The 20500-nt window shown below is 35.8% G+C and overlaps 1 protein-coding gene across 1 annotated transcript in view; it reads right to left on the bottom strand.

Annotated features, from left to right (window-relative positions):
- LOC140151148 (dynein axonemal heavy chain 10-like) overlaps positions 1–20500 on the bottom strand; it is a 68096-nt gene that overhangs the window by 4976 nt on the left and 42620 nt on the right. The window contains 24 exon segments of the mRNA XM_072173376.1: positions 712–923; positions 1252–1383; positions 2218–2389; positions 2833–3138; positions 4065–4265; positions 4647–4985; positions 5365–5585; positions 5588–5620; positions 7026–7299; positions 9272–9490; positions 11425–11579; positions 12041–12176; positions 12815–12962; positions 13449–13670; positions 13908–14125; positions 14542–14694; positions 15293–15458; positions 15917–16014; positions 16230–16463; positions 17742–17939; positions 18457–18699; positions 19432–19688; positions 19691–19711; positions 20163–20292. Coding sequence (XP_072029477.1) covers positions 712–923; positions 1252–1383; positions 2218–2389; positions 2833–3138; positions 4065–4265; positions 4647–4985; positions 5365–5585; positions 5588–5620; positions 7026–7299; positions 9272–9490; positions 11425–11579; positions 12041–12176; positions 12815–12962; positions 13449–13670; positions 13908–14125; positions 14542–14694; positions 15293–15458; positions 15917–16014; positions 16230–16463; positions 17742–17939; positions 18457–18699; positions 19432–19688; positions 19691–19711; positions 20163–20292 — 4488 coding nt within the window.

The raw sequence follows: 20500 nt of genomic DNA, 5'->3' as shown, positions 1-20500 counted from the left end.
ACCTTGGGCGAGAGTTTGCATGAATTTAAAGTATTATAACTAATTTATTTCCATAATCTGTGTTTTTCATTTTATGTTGCATATTTTCTCAGTTTGTAATTCTAAGAATTTTCTTGTATGATTAGTTTGTTATCTGGACTTTTTTTGTATATTGAAAGAGTTTTCCATAATAAAGAATGAATGAATGAGCGAATGAATAAATAAATAAATACTGTATTTCCTCGCCCCCTGGGGCGTTGCATTTTCCAAAAGGGGGCCATTTATTAGAGGTAATTTTTAGAACAATAATTCCTGTTAAAATCATGCTGGAATGATGAACTATGAACTTAGGATCAATGACTTCCAGTTCACTTCTGGGTTTACGATCAAACTTTTGCCAACTACCGACGCCATTAGCGATCATGTGTGCACCGTGGTAAGCTTACTACATGATAGCATGGAAATGTCAGCATTTTTTTAACATCTTGGTTGCAAAAAATGGCAGGGAGGCGTTTAATAGAAGGGGGGCAACTAATCAAGGAAATACGGAAAATAAATAACTAAATAACTAAATAAATATATAAATAAAAATAAATAATGACCATATTTTTATCCAAATTGCACCAAAACCCCTCCCTGTTAGAGACCACAGATTCATTGTTTTTGTGTAATTTCAAGAATTTTTACTCGGCACTGCATGCAGGGGTCACCAATTGTAGAAAGCAAACCTACCCTTTGGAGTTCTTTCAATGACTTATCCATAGCGGATATGAGCTTATTGAAGCGTTCTAACTCTTGTAGTAGCACTACTGTGGTAGGAGTGATGTCCACACCATATTTCTTTCGAATCTTGTCCAGATCAAACTGCTCAGGTAGCTTCTTTTGAATGTCAGAGGCAACATTGGCAATGAAGTCATCACGACTAATACCACCTCCAGAATCACCTATATAGGGTTGATACCAACAAAGAATTATTAGCATGCAAATAGACATACAGTTTGTTTATTATGTGAAATCAATCAACCATTCTTCTCTGGCCTATCTATACCTTCACTTTGACATGCTTTACTGTCACACTAACTTGGTTACTTTGAGCATAAACACCTTGCAATGATTTTGCATATTCATTGCTCTGCAGTCTTGTTGTATACAATGACCTTATTTCACCATTCAAACCAGACACAGTGCATTATTAAAATCTTCCACAAATAACTATCACATTGTGAAGATTTTTGACCTGTCACACAGTGTTAATATGATTGAGTACTATACCTGTTTGTGGTTGTAATTCTACGAGTTGTGACCACATGTCTCTAGCAGACTGGGTGTAGTAATTGATTTCTGCATTGGGATGTAGTCCAAATACCTCAGGAGTATTGGATAGGGGTAGCTCATCTATAGCCTCTGTAATAAAACAAAATCATTGTTTCCAATGTAAATACATTGTAATTACGTACATACACAGTGCATTATATGATATCATTTCAAGCAGTATATTAAAAAGAAATAAGCAGTATGTCAACTTAAAATGATAATTCCTATCATGTAATGGCATGTGTAGACTTAATTTAATGTGCTATAAATTGAATTTTACAACCATAACACATCTTTTTACTGCTCCAGATATTGTCATATGTGACCATCCTCCACAACTGAGCCCGGATGTCGCCAGTGCCACTATTGAGATATGCTCCATTGAACTTAACAATAAACAATAGGAAACAAAGGATTTATTGACTGTTTTATTGATTTTCACTACTTAAATGTCAAGTACTATAGACATGATATACATCATTTTAAAGCTAATTTCAAGCATAATATTTTGGTTGAATATCTCAAAAATGATGATTGGCGACTTCAGGGCTCAGTTGTGCTGGAGAGTCACATATGATTATAGCAGTCTTGTTTCACTTTTACAAGCTAATACACTTCAATTTGAATTAACCAGTTTTGCATTTCCCTAAATACCTGAAAACTGACTCTACATCACTGTGGATGTGCATATAATAGTGTACATTGACAATGTGGTGATTTTCATTTGCAAAATATGTTAGGAATTACCAAAGTGGCCACATGCACCTAGTGTTCTCTGGTTAAGACCAGCAAATGATGGTACCCAGTTTCATTTTTGGAATCATCCTCAAAAATCACTTGGTATCATCTGATAATAAAAATAGAGTCTAGGGAAGGTAACCTATGGACAAAGAGCTGGAAAATAGCCACTACAATACAACTTACGTATATAATTATCCTTGACTCCAACTTCTGGTATACAGTAATCAACCTCCTCATTATGATAGAAATGGAATGGTTGGAAAGTGTCGAAGATGAAATCTCCCATATACTCATTCATGTAAGTGTTGAGAATACGCCTGTCAAAGTCATCTATAGCTCGACCACCATACATGACCTGGGGAGAAACAGATTAAAACAAAATACTAAAATATTAAAAATGTGAATTTGTTTTTTGTTGTATATGTTGATGTCATTCTGCACAAAGGAGGTGCCCAAAATCCAGTTACTATCAAGCTGAAGTCATGTATGTGGCATCCTTTTGGTAAGATCATAAGTATACACCTGGCCATATGATGCTGATGTATGTTTTACAAGTATACATTGATCTTCTAGTGACATCAAAAAGTTACTGGCCCAATATTTGGATTACTCACATTGAGTACTTCTCAGACATGCTACTTTGACATTATATCAACCCAAAGAAATTCACTACTGGCATACTGTCACTGAGCACACTTAAACACAATAAAATATGGTTCAGCAAGACACATTTTTGCTTCTCTTCAGACATGAAAGTAAAATCAGATGCTATCAGCCTTTGGGTCAATTATTACTTACCTCTCCAATAAGGTATTTCAAACTAGCCCATGGTATCTTTGGATCTCCCTGTTCATATGCCTTGGTCAAATATGTATTCAATATATCCATGCATACTCGGAAATCAGACTCATTGAAGTCATATGGCACATTCCATCCAATCTTGCCATATTTGCGTCTCTCCTGAACAACAGCATGAAAGAAAGCCAGATTGAAGACCAATGGTTTGAAGCCTTGATGTGGACAGTTTTCCAATACTTGAGATGAAATTTTGATGTATGTAGCACGGATGTTAAGCTTGAGGCCGTTTGGAGGTTCTGTCACAACCTGTATAAAGCAGAAAAGTAACAGGACTTAGTAGAGGATATTGATGGAGTGCATTTAAAGAATTGATCTTGATGATGAATAAGACATGTATTGAACCAGAGACCATTCACAGTTGAATTTTAATCCACTGTGGGAGGTATGAGAATGGAGTCACCTCAAATGGAGGTGAATCATAAGCAAACACACCCCCACACGCTTATACATGTTATCACCTCCACACAATATAAGTTTGACCATACAAATGCTAACATATACATTCAGACTTCCCACCAACTGTGATCACTTTGTAAGACATTGTGTATGTGAAACCAAACATGTTAACAAGGGCTGATTTGTACACAAATCACACAGATGCTTTAAATGCATTTTGGGGATTTTAACAGCCCATTTGTGCGACCGACCTGGGAATCTTATTCACACTACCCTCTATAACAAGTTATTGAATATCTTTTCACTGTGGACTGCATCGACTGTACTGTTGGGGTGATTGATTATTCCCCAATTTTGACCAATCTATTGTTAACACGACCATCCGTTCTTAATTTAGAAACACAAACTGGCCTGGTAGTCTCATACCTAGAAAGAACAACCTGTATTTTGTACAATCCCAAGCCAGATGAGATCATCATGAGGAGCTAGATGGACGTGACTATTCGGCAAACTAGCACTGCGTGATGGGTAATTTCTGTTGTTTATGTGGTTCAGTGAACAAGAAAAACACAGCACAGTGTCAAGGGCGATCGATCCTCATGCATCACACCTACTTTTAGACCGACAATGGTCCCCAGATAACATACATCCCCAGTTGGAATATGTGGTTTCATGTGTGTGTGTCCCTGGTTGCCATGCCAGATACATTTTCACCCCCACCTCACACACCCCACATGTAAAATTAAATTTAACATCATAGATGTTATAAGACCAACCTTCAGTGATCTTTGCAATATTCCAATAGGGAAAGATGGAGTTGGATCTGTTGTCAGCCACAGTCTGAAATCAGGATGAGGTTTGCTGATCCTCTCAAGGGCTTTCTCCAGATCTCGTAGCCACTTGGTAAGTAAATGACAATTCTGCAACATAAGCCACTGACCACGAGCTATGGCTGTCTCTAGCAACTGAAGCGCAACCTGTAAGGGATATATAATGTCAAATATTAGAACAATTTAGCATATTATATACCATCTAAATTTCACTAACATTTACGACATGTCGACAAGTCCCATGATTTTTAAGTCTAAACCCATCAGTAATTATATTATAGAATTTATATGTTAGAGTTACGATGGGTTTGGAATTATGATGGAATTGACCCATAGTAACAGTTAGTACTGCTATAACTTTTACAATGCACTACAGGTAGATGATGGAATGGGAGGCTCTTAAGTCATAATGTGGTGCAACCCCCACAATAATATCACAGCTCATAACCATTGTTGATGCATTAGCTCTTAACTTTGTTCAGGTGAAATCAGGCAAGTGTAAAATGCTGTTTCAATGAATTAACTTACCCCTTCCTGCCCTTGACCCATGGATAAGAATTTGAGTTTATTTCCTCCAAATCCAGATCTCTCTGCCAGCTTTGTGAGATCTCCAGCAGGATCAGATCCAGGACTCAAGATGAAGACAATGGGTGAGAATGGTGTACTCTGTTCCCAGATGGCTTCAAAGCTTATCACAGGAGGAGTCACATACTTCTCTCCCATACAAGCTACAACATAGTCGGTAATTGCACGATACACACGATCGACACGGAAGCAACGCAACAGGAGCAGGCGCTGGAATGGAGTGCTGCCATCATGGTATTTCATGGGGAATTTCTGGCTTTCAGGATTGTCCAAGTCAAACCACTGGAATGAACAAACAGAAAAAGAATGTTAGAGTTGTCCCGGTCTTGTTTTTTCACAAAATGAGGCCACAAATACCATGTTTGAAAATCAGAAGATAGAAAGGTTAAAAGTCCTGTTAAAAGTGACAAAGTATATATGGCAAATTTTAATTAACTTACCCCTTGGCCCAGATTAGACCTGTTGGTGCAGTTCACAACATGCCAACATCATATTTGTGTAAGGAGTGCCTTAAATTTAGGTGAGAGTTTAAATCATTACAAGGGTTATGTTAACAGCTAGAGATCAGGGCAAGTAAGAGCAGTGTTACAACTGACCCACTGTGTTTACAACTCTCTACTGCCACCAGTCAAATAACAAACCCTGATATATGAAATATTACCTCTTTCCATATCTTTTCATTGCGTTCTATGTCATCAGGCAAAGAGTTGAAAATATCTGCCACCTCACAAAGCCTCATAACGTCCTCCCAGCCTTGCTCAGGGAACCATTGATGTGGGCGTGAACGACGACTCTTCTCCAGAGATTGGTTGCCTTTGATGAAGAAGTTGAGCTCTTCAGTGGGTAGCTTGTCCTCACTCTGCTCCAGCTTACAGGTCATTTGAAGGAGAAAAGTAACTTGTGTTTCTCAAACAAACCTAATGAAATGGATGAAAAAAATCCATTATATTATTTTAATTGAACAGAACAAAAGTGTGTTTTTCATTACATCTAGGAAAAGCCTAGGAAAGTATTACCAGACATAAAATGCTTAATTTCAAATCAGTAAGTCTTGGGTTCAAATTAAAGTGTACCAAATCAAATTTGGTATAATTTCTATTTAAAGTTTTAAGTTATTATTTAAAATTGCACTTCCATAATACTACTCAGAATATAAAGCAAAACTTTATGAAATGAGCTATTCCAGTTGAAATCCACACACTTCCCATGCAAAACTGAAGCTCCCACACAGGGTGGGTATATTTCAAATGTAGTCATCCATTCAGGTACCCCTATGTGAGAGATTAAGGTCATGTTTTCCATAAAGAGTGTATGAATTTCAAATATAATAGCACAAGGGATGATTAAGCTAGTATCATCAATGAGCTGAGCCTTGTTGATAAGTTTTATATACTGCGCCAATAAAGTATCCTTACACTTGGAAAAATAATCACAATTTCCAAACTGAACAATATTGGGGTAAATTTGTTTTTTTAATAGATGTACTACCTTATCCTGCACATTATGACACCACATTGAATCCAATGTGACTTCAAGAAGCAAAGTTACAAGCATTTGATTAGACGAAGGTCCAGTTTTAACAGTGACAAACTGGCCTATTCAAAACTCCACAGACTAGACATCTGGTTTGAGAGTGGTGAATGGCTGATTTATGCGTTTGGCTTTAATTTAAAACAAAAGGGACAAAAGAAAACTGAAACGAAAGAACTGAAAAATAAAATGAAAGTTATGAAAAGTACAGAGAAGTAAAAACTTAAATAAAAACTGCTTTAAATAACGCTTCATTGAAGAAACTGTGTTGTCTCTTTGTTGCGGCTTGTTGGAATCTTTTTTTTTTTTTTTTTTGCCAGTTTGTCACTTTTAAAACTGGACCTTCGTCTATTCAATTGCTTGTAACTTTACTTCTTGGGGTCACATTGATTCAATGTGGTGTCATAATGTGCAGGATTAGATAGTGCATCTAATGAAAAACAAACTTACCCCAATATTGTTTAGTTTTGTAATTATGATTATTTTATCAAGTGTAAGGATACTTTATTGGCGCAGTATATAAGAAAACCCTACAGAAAACTCCATTAAAGCCTTTTAAAATTATTGAAAATTTCATCAAACTTCATAATTTCTATACCTTGCAATAAAAGGCTGGAAAGGAGACTTAGTCACCCAAGTACTTAATGGGGTTACACTGGTTTCTTCTTTTTAGCTGTCATGCATGGTGTCCAAATACTTTTCGTGTATAATATACTTGCTTGAAATAGTTAAAATTGGTGATACTATTTGAAAAATTTGGCATCTATCAAATACAAATCTCGACTGACCCACCTGTGCAAGCATAATTGTAAATGTTATGCGTTAGTGTGTCCATGATATTCTTTAATCTCTTCACCAAGATAGAATCGGGAAGACTCTTCTTTAGAGAGAACTGGAAAACATCCAAGAATGCAGCCAACGAGTACTGATACATGGTGTTGATAAGGGCCATCTCTGCTAGGACAAAGAAAAGAATGGCACCACGTTTAGCAGCAGGACGGTACCCATCACGGAGCTTGTCAATGTCAATAGCAGTCTTGGCAGCAAGTTTCAGTTTGTCTCCAACCTGTACGATAAGCATCAGAAATAGGTTACAATATTATTAATACTGATGTGGGTAAAAAAATTAAGACAATGTATACGTATATCCACAAGATATCAATAAAAGGCTCAAAATAAGCTAAGGTGTCATAAAAGTGTAACACACAATTATTTTTCCAGCTCTTTTCTTTTGGTCTCCAACCAGGTTTAAATTATAGTATGCACATATATCGTTCATAATACACTAAAAGAAAGATAAGTTATAGACCATTTACTTCACAAATTTAATTTTCTAGCCCTTTATGTGACGTTATATTTGACAGACACAATTTTGATGATTTTCTGCAATCAAATAAAAATTTATAAAGTATTACATAAGGTATTTTGTGGTTATTTAGGTGTAGGACCTACAGCAACTGATTGTGGAAAAAAATGTGTCCAAATATTACAATAAGGAGGATAAATTGTTATAAATAAAATATGTGTGTCTGTCAAGCCATAACATATGCAAGATGTCTGTCAAATGTAACATACAGAATAATAATTTGGCAAAAACAGTAGTTCAAGATGGGAAATTGAATAAAGATCACATGCAGTTTATAAATCACATGTTTTAAAACACTTTTATAAACTCTAAACTATCATCATAATGTGAACATCAAGTGATTTTTAACTTTTTTAAACGTATTGCGTATGTTACTTTTGACAGACACATACAAATCTTATGTGATGTTACTTATGCGTACAAATGTTTGACAGACAACACTTAACAATGGATTGTGTCATCAAAAAGATTCTCCTCACAAAGTGATAGTGCCACAAAGCTAGGTGGAGCTAAATGCTATGTCATGTAGCATAATTAGCTGTATCACCCTAGTTTAGCAGGAATTACAGCACCGTCTTGCGTGATGTTACTATTTGACAGACATTTCAAGAAAAATTTTAAAATTATAAAAAGATAAAAAAGATGGCAGCCACTTACAAATTGATTATAATATGGAGAAATGAAGTTATTTACAATATATTTACCCTTTAGTTTATGCTTCAAGTCTTTGTTTATAAAAAACTGAGGGACTTCAAAATCAATCAAAAGTTTGACAGACAATAGTAACATACGCAAGGCAAACTTTTAAATCCTTTTTTTGATCTGTTAACTTATAATTCATAATGCCTCTTTCTGTTTTTTTGATTGGTTTACTGCACCATTTTGGGAAACAGGTCACATGAATTTCTATAAGGATCCATAAAAAAATTAAAAGCTGTTGAAAAAAGGCGTCTCTTGGCATGTTACAAATAAAAGTGTAAAAATAGGCATTTTTACAGCTATTTTTTATTATTTTTATTATTTAGAGTGAAAGGATTTTACTTAAATTGTGTATGCTATGTCTTTACTACCTAAACTTGCCACTAAACTAGCAAATATTCCATTTCTATAATTATTATTTTTAAAAAAAGATGTCAAAATATATGGCTATAATATGACACCTTAGCATATTTTGAGCCAAAAAGATAAATTGAATCACTGAAGACATTATGGGTGGAAGATGAATTATAAATGCATTCTTTAATTGTGAAACAAGTCTGGCTTCCCCACTTTATCATTTTATTCCCTTTCTGATATCAGACACCTCATTTCAGTATACATCACATCTTCAGACTATTTATCAGTGATGCATCTGTGGGATAAGCAGCTGTACATGACCATTCAATACAGCAACACAACATCCTTGATAAATTTAACAGATTTCTTAACACAGGAATAAAAAATGCAATTGATTATGGTTCATAAATTATATAGCTTTTAAATTATGGGCATTAATGCGCTGTTGGACTGTACCACAATTATGTTTTAATCAGCATGCACCTATTTTGTTTGCAAATAAAAGATTCCAAGTTCATTATAACGTAACTTCCCAGAGGATTGAGAGTTTGCAGGGGATTAATAAATTGATTGCACGAGATGGTTCAGGTTTCTGACACATTACTTGCATACCTACCTCAGTTGCTTTGGATTTGGTTTCATCTAATGTCTGGATCAACTCTGTGTTATCTAACATATTGCCAGTAGAAGTAGCCAATTCCCTCAGCAATGAGTTCTCTAGATCCTTCAAGAGTTTCTTGTTATCACTAGTCTCTTGGATAAGACGTTCCCTCTGTTCTTCTAATTCTTTTCGTTCAAAGCCGACAATCACACTCAGTAACTGGTCTTCAAGACCCTGTGGAAAAAACAATCAATGCCTTAGTAAAACTACATAATTATAATCTATAATAAATTACTGAGTTTGGCAAATTGGTAAGGCTAAAAACTTCTACATTTTACATTATTTCGGAAAACGGATTTTGTAAAGTAAAGTTGTCCGCACCCCAATAAAACGTCCAATTTTGTTTTTGTTTACGTTAAGGGTGTCAAATTATGTTAATTAGTTTCAAAGGCAGGGCAAAGGCAGTGGCAGCGCACCTGCATGCTACAACTTTTCACACCAATACACTAATGTTGACATAGCCTGAATTAGGCCTTCTATCCTGTCATCGGTGTGAGGATATTATGCCTGTAGTCTCAACTATTACATGACACAGTAGAAGCAACTATTACATGACACAGTAGAAACTGAATTAACATCTATTGTTTATTCAACTAATTGATCAACATTAGCATGTATTCTGTGTTCTAATGGAGAACCTATAGTTAAAATGAAACTTTTGAAGGACAAATTTAATAATCAGGGTTGCCAAACCACACCATGAATAGGCCTACTCTGCTTTGTGGTAGTGCTATGTTTAATGTTATCAGCATAATGTATGATCAGGTATGATCATAACTTTAAATGAAATAGAGTGTAAGGAAATGTGAATAAAATTGTTTCAACTGGGGGGGGGGGGGCGAGGCAAGGGGATTGTCACAAATGGGCTAAAGAGTACGACAACTTTATCCAAAATGGGCTAACAAATTAAAAGTACAACAAATGCATAGAAATCTAAAATATCAGATCAGCCAGCAGGCCACAGGGGGCCAAGAGGGATGTGAATAAAATTGTGTTCATCTGCTCAGTGATGTAGCCAGGACTTTTGCAGGAGGCGGGGGCAGAAGGTACATTTGAAGGTGGGGGACAAACTTGGATGAAAATGATAAAAAATGAGCTAAAAGGTACAACGAATTTGTCCAAAATGGGCTAAAAAGTACTGTAGAAACAAATGCATAAAAATCTTAAATATCAGAGCGACCAGCATCCCACAGGGGCAAGACATGATCTATTAAGCCATTGATTTATATGGAAAAGATACTAAATATTATACTTCTAAGTTCTAAATGATCATCTCCTCTCATACCATTAATCACATTAAATAAAACATTTACATGTACACAAAATATACAAAATTTACCAACCGCGAAAGACCCTGACCGCGAAAGACGGGTGACCGCTAGTTTATATAAATCTAGGTAGCATGAAATTTTGCAAGTTGGATTTAGTTCATTTCGCTTATTCACAAAGTTCCCACTTTTCTGGATATATAAGGTGATTCCTCTGCTGCCCTAGTTTGGTAAAATGATCAAACTCAAAGATACATTTAGACTTCTTATATTAATTAAAGCTGTGCTGCAAAATATTCAGCCTTAATTTGGTAAAAACCTGTCAAAAAAAATCGTCAAATTTGAATTACATTTTAGTACACCACAACAAAATTACAACACAGCAGGCTACGGAGCAGTGCAATACACATAATCATGCATAACTTGCAACGCAAAATTGGAATCAACTGAAATGTTGGGAATAAGCTTTTTGCATGGATATTTTCTAAAAAAAGTCATAAAAAGAGGATGCTAGGATCACAAAATACTCCTTTAAGATTCATGTTTATAAGCTTGACACTTGGAGAGAGAAAAAGTACAATGAAGCTTTTCAACAATTTTCGGCACAGCCTTAAGTAGGTAAAAAGTATATCTTTGACCAATTAGGGCCATCTGGTACCTAGAGGGTAAGGTGTAGATACAAGTACCAGGGACGGCCCTCCACTTTTCAACAGCTCTGTCACTTTAACACGCACAGGGAATGCTTCTCTGTACTGGTGTTCTGAGCATGTATATCATAACCAGAACACCAGTGTCTAAGCTCAAAGGTCACTGGTAATAAGTATTAAGCAAAATATTTACCTTGAGTGTGACAGTGTAGTTAATGACCATTGCTTTACCAAACACTGCTGGTGTGTATTTAGGATTGGACAACTTGGAGTTGAGATATAACCTGAAGTTAGGATCATAATCCACCTCTTTGTCTCCTAGCATGATGAACTCACGACCTGATTGACCTGAATAAAAAAGTCACAATTATTGTTCAGATTAACTTGACACAAAATTCTGGAAGTTTCTAAGACAATTTCTACCATTCCACTATTTTGTTTTTTTAACAAAATATCTTAACATATTCATTAATCATATAAGTGATGGCTCAAAACTTGATCGCCTGTAGCCCGCCGGTTCCAACCAGATGGAGTTGATTTCTATTGTTTTAAACAATGGAGCATGATTCAACCGCATCAACCACCGGTCAACTGGCGGTCAAGTTTTGAAGTCGCCCCTAACCATATTACCTCATCATGTCATACTAATTTAATATGTACATAGTTTTGATATGTTATCCCTTCTTTACACCATAAAATAAATTTACCCAAAGCCATAAAGGAAGGTTATTACAGTAATGCCTCTCTCTGCTATAATAACAGGGCACATAAAATACAATACAAATCAATTAATTTTCTTCTTTATTTACCTTTGATGTTTTTCTCCAGTACATTATCAATAACAGGATCAATGTATTCATCTACATCTTGGAAGAGGAATGGGAATCCATATTTGATTGCAAGCTCAAGTTGCTTCAAGAAATCTGGGTCATTAAAGGTGCAAACCTAAAGGTACAATATACAAGTAAAACATAATTGTATCAAGTATACATGTCAAATTACGCTATAACTCACATGTAGACATCAAACAATGAAAATTCACAGCTAAACAAAAAGCTTCAAATGTCACTACATTATAATATCTAGCTGTCCTATGTGTCAATATGAAAAGCTATTTCATTTTCAGTGGAGAAACACTTCTGGTCAGATGGCAAAGGATTAGTAACCCTGGTTGACTTTATTTCTACTTAATATGATTTCAATGTTTAACATCAAAATTCTCTGACTGAAAAGGTTTATATATTGTCTTTTCATAATTTCATTTTTCATTATCATTATCATAACTGATTTTTATAATCATATTCAGTGTACTTAATTCAGCACAGATTTTGCATTATTCTGGGTTTATGGACACAACAAGTTTGTCTATTTAGCACACAATAGGCAAGATTATGTTACAGCAAATTTCAGTATGTCGGCCATCATTACTGTACAGATAACATAACACTATCACTTCACCTGTTGCAGCTGGACTGCATTCCATTCATAACTCATTATGAACAGTTGGTTATATGGTGATTCAATTATTCATTGCAAACAATTTAATGCTAAGATGGTACAAAGTTGATAACCTGTACACTTACCTTGAGATTGTTGGGTTCTTCTTTCTTCTTGATCCAATTGAGTGCCTGCTGTTGTGGATCTATACACAGAGGAAACCTGCTAGCCTGTGTAGTTAAGATACCATTCTGTATTGACAATTCATCTGGTGGCAATCCTTCTGAGCCCCATCTGAATGGTAACAATAAATACATGGAATTGAGTGAGAAATTATGTGATGGTGTAATCCAATTCTTGCCCCTCCCCTATGCTTTAGCAATTTCTCTCAAACACTACAAAATTGTTCTCTGAACAGATCTGCAAAACTGCTATTTGATGTCACTGCAAAAGGGCAAAGATTTTTCACTTTCTCATTCGATATTGACCAAAAATCATATACTTGGTTATTACTGTATAGTATATAGGAAAATGTAGTATATTTCACTAAGTCTCTGGTGTATGAGTAAAAATTAAATGTTTTCTACATTATGACTAATATCTTTATCCACTGACCATACTTTTAATTGTGGCAAATAATGTGACTGATGCCATGTATATTTGGTATATTGAACGAATAACAAAATAAAACTTGTCTCCATAACCACACAATGGGAACCAAATATCACCAAATTTACCATGAAACACTCCTTGAAAAGGAATTAAACCGGCACAACTTACTTGCTTATTTCCACATCATCTGTCAACAGATCCTCCAATCTATATGGCTCACTGAGAGGTATCCCTCGCTCTTTAGCATCATTCACCCAGTCTACATACACCATCTTACTACGATATTCCCATGTGAAAGCACCCACATAACTCAGAAATGCTGAAGATATGAGACAGTCTCCCAGAAGACGAATACGACACTGTCGCAACTCCTCTAAGTCCTTTGTCCATCTGTAAAGAAAATTGTATTCTACTTAGTACGTATTCTAGTCTATTAGCTATCAATTTACTAATGATTTACAGTAACTCCTGATTAAACTCTGCACTTGCTTGCTTGATCTTGTTCAAACTAACTGCTAGATTTGTTACTTGCTTAGTCCATGAAAGGTATTTCCCCCCTTCCAAATATATATTAATAAGTAAAAAGAAATTTTGCTATAATTTCAATTCTTATAATTTTGCTCTCACCTGACATTCTCAGATCCAAGGCCAGAGATGAGCTTATCAGCAGCAAGAAGACGTCTCTCCATAATCTCAGCTTCATCTTGTAAATCTTGCTTCTCTTTCGTTGCTGCTTCAAACTTGTCATTCAATGCCTTCAGTTCTGCTTCCAAGGAGGATACTTCTGCATTGATGCGATCTAAATCACGCTTGGCCTGGAAGAATGTCTTTTCCAGCCTGGCCACCTAGATATTGTGAAATGTTTGCAAATACAAGATACAATATGATGGAATCAGTACACATTATATTTATGTTGCCCTACAAGGTTACTTTCATATACCTTACTTTCACATACATTTCATATACCTTACTTTCATATACTTTACAAAGTACCAAATGATAGAGTTTTTTGGAGAACTTTTCTAGAAACACCTATCATGCACGACCACCAAAACATATTCAACCAATCAATTTCTGGCAATTTGACCAAATATTTGACCATGCAGTGGACACCAAGCTCAATAAGAGAAACGTGAAACATAATTGGTGTGAACAATCATAGCACGCTACGGGATCGTCGACCACGCTATGGCTAGTGCGTGATTGGTTACAATGTTTACATCATGCTGAAAAAGTCTATTGTTCTTTGTCATTCACCTACCTTTTCTCTTTTTGGTTTGATTTCTCTTGCTACAGCACAATATCCCATGATAGCAGTTACAAACTTGAAGAGGCCAGCACCTGCTTTGGAAATCGTTTTCATCTCTTCAAATGTTGTATCTAAGTCTCCAAGGAATTTTTTCACTGTCTTCACCTGCAAGTTGATTGAAAATATGGGTTTCTACATTATACACTCAATCACAAAACACAACGCATTAAATCTCATGGGTTACTTTACTGTTTTTATTCCTAGAATTCCTGCTCAATCATTCATGGACATGCTTTTTTCTTAGGGTATATGTGTTGTGTGGGGGTGTGTATGGGGGAGGGGGTCAGCCTTCTTCAAAGACAACACAGATATTTTGATATGATTTGCAAAATCTGTGGATGGTAATCCATGTATCTGCCGAGCTCTTTGTGGTGGAGCTGCCAGGCTGGTGACTTTTTAGAATTACTAGCCCAAGTAAGTGGCTTGTGTCAACAAATGTTAAACAGCCCTGCAAAAGCCAATACGGCTAAAGTCGGCAATAATGAAATTGAGATATAAGCAAAAAATGAGGAGAAAAAAAAAGAAAATTGATATATAAAAGGTTCATAACTCAGTTGCAACCAAGTATTTATGACACCTGGGGATTCAACATCATAAATGTGGGTACTGAGCAAGTTAGTAATGGCAGTTATTCAAAATTTTTGACTTTGGCCTGAGTGGATCAGATCGGGTCACATAATAATAAAATGTCCAAATAACTAACCTGTGTTTGACTGATGCCATCTACATCCATTTCATAGAGTGATTTGAGGAAACCTGCTTCTGCCATCATCCCTTTGGCTGATTTCCATGACACCTCACGGATACCTTTTAATACAACAATGCATTCGCACACCATCTGCACCTGCTTGGGAGGCTTAGCAAAAGCTCTGAAATACACAAAAATTACCAAAGATTAGAGCAGGGATGGTGTAAAAAAAAACATGACATATTGACTTGTTGTCAGATTTTGAATTCATCCATCACTGAGTCACCAAATCAAGGAACATAAATTTGTACTAATATGGCTTTATGTTCTTGCAATCCACCCTTTACATTTTATAATATGTATTGGACAATAGGCTGGAGTAGAATATGGAAATTTTAAAAATGCCGTTGTAACATAATGGTTTGTTGCATAAAGTGCACAACTGGGCCCAAAAGACATGGACTTGAAATTCCAGCAAGATCAACCAAAAAGCAGCTTCAAAATAACATTGCATATTGCACATAAGAATGTTCCTACTTACAACCCCATATATACAGAACATTAAATGTAGGAGTAAACATTATGTTAGTGTTGTAGTAATACATTCAATTGACGTCTGTTGGTCTATTTCTAACCTACCTGATTTCTGTGACGTCCGATTTGTCTAGATCTGAGAGTGCTTCTTTTGCAGCTGCTAGGGCTGGTAAGGCTTCTGCCAGTGCTTCCTCAGCTTCAGCCTGTGAAAGAAATGCAAAACTATATCAATAAGGCAAATAAATGTTTGCTTGTCCTTTCACTCTCCATGGAAGACACAGTACCCAGTAATTTATTTTGTAAAATAATGATTTTCTTTGTCCATTTATATTGCATAAAAAGTATGGAATATGGGCCACAATGTTATTTTTTAATAAGATTGAATTAAATTGAAATAATATCTGTGCAAGTCACTAACCTTTTCCTTCTTAATGACAACACTCTGTACTCCAATGTCTTTTCCTTTGGCTTCAGCAGACTGTTTCTTTTCTGTAGCCTGTTCTGTTCGTGTAGATATCTCTTCTAGCAGTATTTCACAGGCTTCTGTTTTCTCAGTTACAGCTACCTTTTGCACTGCTAACTTCTCATTGAGTTCATTCAACTGGACACTAGCTTCTGCAAGTTTAGACATGCCACCTTCTAGACGCTGACACTGTACGAGAAAATAAGTATGGCTGATTAGATCTGTGTTAGTGTAACAAAGTCATCTATGCAATGGCTGCCTTTATACAGGGGTGTGAATGGGGCTTTCCAAAAGACCAAGTATCCATTAGTGCGTTCGAAGCACGTATAGAAAGCTTACCTACTACCATCCGTATTTCATCATAAATATGAGAAGATTATAAGCTTACATTTCATAGCACAGATGTGAGTATTATGCGCAACAAAATTACAATCCTGGTAGCCATGATATATCCTCTCTTGATTCCTGTGATTTTTAATAAACATGTCGTCACACTTTAGATGGATGGATCGGATTGAAAATATCAGTTTAGTTTCAGCTCAGTTCCCTACACAGGGAAACTGGTCTTTTTGTCTTTTTGCCCAAATATTTGAAGTTCTTTACATACAATAACATAAAGCATGTACACAAATCCATAGGATACAACAATACACAATGGGCTATAAGTGTAGATTTCAAATGGAATCACCCATTTAGGTAATTCAGTACTCCCTATGTGGAAGGTCAAGGTCATGTCTTCCATAGGGGTGTATGAATTTCAACTGAATAGATCAGAGCATGTTACTGTAAAAACTTGATAGTTAGCAGATGCGCTTACTATCGAGTGCTTTTGAAAATATGAAATTGTACCAAACTCCAGCGCTTTACCAATTGAGCTAATGGGTCCAGACACAAATTTGCAGGTTTACTTGTTCGTATATAACTATGTCAGTTTATGTTGATGACTTGCTCAAAACCCTTTACCCTTTTGTGGATGTGGCACTTCATGTTTGCATGTTTTAAAAGCGCTTGATAGTAAGCACATATGCTAACTATAAAGTTTTTATGGTATTTCAAATATAATGCTTTCACATGACACAATTTGGACAAATCACCATTATTCAATAATGGGCTGTGAGGGTAACAGAATGTAAAATTGTGTGTGTGAAAGAATCCAAAATATTGCCTAATGTTTAACTAATTAAGTAACCTCTCAAGGCTCACTATCCTCATCATCTATGTTTAAATAACAAAAGCAAGCTATCTACAAGCCTGTTAATGAAAAAGATGCTTTGATAGCTGCTAACCAAACCATACAAGCCTGCACTACTTTTTTCTATCTCAATAGTACGCTACCAAGCAAAAACAACAAATATTTGTCAGAAAAATGTTGAGACAAAAACTCGGCAAGTTTGATGTGAGATGGGGTTGAGGCTGATTAAATAATTTTGATTATTCATATTAAGGCTCATTAAAAACTAGTCTTACTTGTTGCAGGATAAACTGATCTTTTTCATCTAACAGTTTCAAGTAGGTGTTGATGAAATCCAAGTAGTTCTTTGGTGTAGAGAAGTTATTCCTTCTAAGTTTTTGCTGGAATTCTACACTGTACTTGTTAACAGACTGGTGAACGAAGACAACATGCTGCACAACTACTTCACGGCTCTCATCAGGAATGCTCTTGACCTGGTAAGGTGAAAGGGAAATATCATTTACAATGTCAATTACAGAGGTTTTCACATATGAACAAAAATGATCAAAACAAGTATTGGTTTTACATGTTCAGTGTGTTACAACAGGAATTTTGTATCAGCGTTAGTATCATTTCATAGTACATCATTTTCTCAACTTTGCTGTACAGGAGTTGCCAACCTTGATTGGGACAAGACACCATTTCTTGTCAGCCACACCACTCCTGATCACATTGTGTCACATAACCCTCCCTTATTCCAGGTACTATAGCATCCCCATGTATTTAGCTCACAACCACAAATGAGCCAACCACTTTTACTAATGTGCTAAACTTCATTTAGCTTCCTAAATCTAGCAATGTGTTCTGCATACATGTACATATAGATCTAGTGTAGTAAGTATGCCTAATATAAATTTGGTATGACCAGTGCTTTCTCAAAATAGATGTAATAAATGAACTGAACACTACCATTGCTGATAAAAGGAAAAGTCACTGCATATTAATACTTACATCTTCATGTCCCAGAAAGACAGTTGCCACTGCAGTGAGAGCCTGTTCAGGCCAAGGCATAAACCAATCAATGCTACAATTATTAACAAGACCTGGGAAATTACGACACCGAGTCCTCAACACATCACCAACAGGGGACATTGCAAGTACAATGTGCAAGTTATTGGCACATTTACTAACAAAATATTGCCATATTGCTTCACGGGTTGGTGGGATGCCCTGCTTGGTAGCTTCATCACGTGTCTGTAGAGAAATAAAACATAAATAATTAAATTATTTTCACAAGTGTGTACACATTATATCGTCCAGTGCATCACAGACTGACAGATACAAACAATCAGGTGTGTCCAATAAACATATGAGTTGCTGAACATTAATAGCAAAATAATTTGTGGTTCATACAATTCACTTATTCAATGTTTTCCCAGATGTTCAGTTCTTGTTAAATTGACAATCAACATCCATTACTATGTGATACATCTAATGTTGACATCTGTCCCTACAGTTCCACACACATTCAATCACATATACATATAACACTCAAGCACACATGTACTACCTGTCAGCACCAGCAATCACAGACCCTGTATGTAGCTATCAAAATGATGGGACGTTTGAATTTACATGGACCAAGATGGTGGATTTTGTGTGTGCAATTGCAACCTATTGAAAACCTCCGTGAACAATGGACAGTGCTCATTTCCAAGTCGGTCCACGTTTTACATGTGGACAGTGTCTTCATTTGCAGGCAAACACTGACATAGACTACCACCACCATATCACACACACATCACACACAAAGAGACATATAATTACAGACCAAATTAGGTCTGAATAGAATGTCAGTGTTCCTAGAGATATATGACAATATTTCTGCCTGTTATACATCAAACATAATTTCCATTTTAAACCTCCATTCTAACTGCCAAATTGGTAAGCAAGTATTAGTATTAGTTTAGTTGATAATACACTTACATTTCCTACAATTTGTTCCTTCTCATCGTCAGCAAACAATGCTGGCACCATACCAGAGGTCAACATATTATTGATGAGTTCCAGGAATCCTTCCTGTGCAACATGAGCATCTGTAAACAGGAACACCATTTTCTTTTTCTCAACTCCAAGCTTGTTGTACAAAATCTTGAGATCCTCACGGAAGTTGCTCTCATCATAGCCACGACTCAATGTGATTTCAAATACTTCACATCCAGCAGTGAATGCTGCTAGTCTCACAAACTCTGCTTGCCACTCCCACCTGTATCAAACAAATTACAACATTGTCAATATTTCATAAGCTATGAGCGCTTCCTTGAACCCAACTTGATGAAAGGGACATGGAGAGATCTCACACTAGCCTGTTTTGTTGTTGCATGTTTACAAATGTAGAAACTTAAGCCTTACAATAAATAAGCCAGAAATGCCATGTCAAACAAACTAGACAAGTTTACAAAGTTGGTAGATTCTTGTCCCCAGGGAAAAGAAACTTAATGCGAACAAGACGGATGAATTCAAAAACCATATGTATTAAAATGCTCACTGCATTATGGGAGCAATTAAAAAATACTGAATATCTGTGCACGTTCCTTTAAATATCAACTTCAATTTCTGTCAGTTTTGCACTCAATTTGAGAAATTATAATAATGTATGTTACCGCTCATTATGTTCTCCTTCATTTAATATTCTACTTGATACAAATGTTACTTACCAACACCAACCAAGAGAGCATGACCCCTGTCCATTCGGATGACTCTATGAACTCTTGTCAAATGATCTAAAGCATCTTCAAACAATACCAGATTCATTGGGGTGTTGTTGTCATTGTACTCTTCAAGGATCTGTCATCAAAAACAAAAATACATACTCTTAGAGGTGTTTGGAATAGTTCTGGTGTTGAAAAATACAATAGTCCAAATAGACAATTGCTGCAAATTTATCTTAGTGACATTTTTAAGGTAAAACAAAGTTTATTTTTTTATGTATATTCTCAGTACAACAAAGTTGGGAGAAAAAACTTCATATAAAACATGATCAAGCAATAAGATT

The sequence above is a fragment of the Amphiura filiformis genome, chromosome 1 (genome assembly GCF_039555335.1).
Source record: "Amphiura filiformis chromosome 1, Afil_fr2py, whole genome shotgun sequence".
Taxonomy (NCBI): domain Eukaryota; kingdom Metazoa; phylum Echinodermata; class Ophiuroidea; order Amphilepidida; family Amphiuridae; genus Amphiura; species Amphiura filiformis.
The sequence above is the reverse complement of the archived record's forward strand: the minus strand, read 5'-3'. Positions and strand labels throughout refer to the sequence as shown.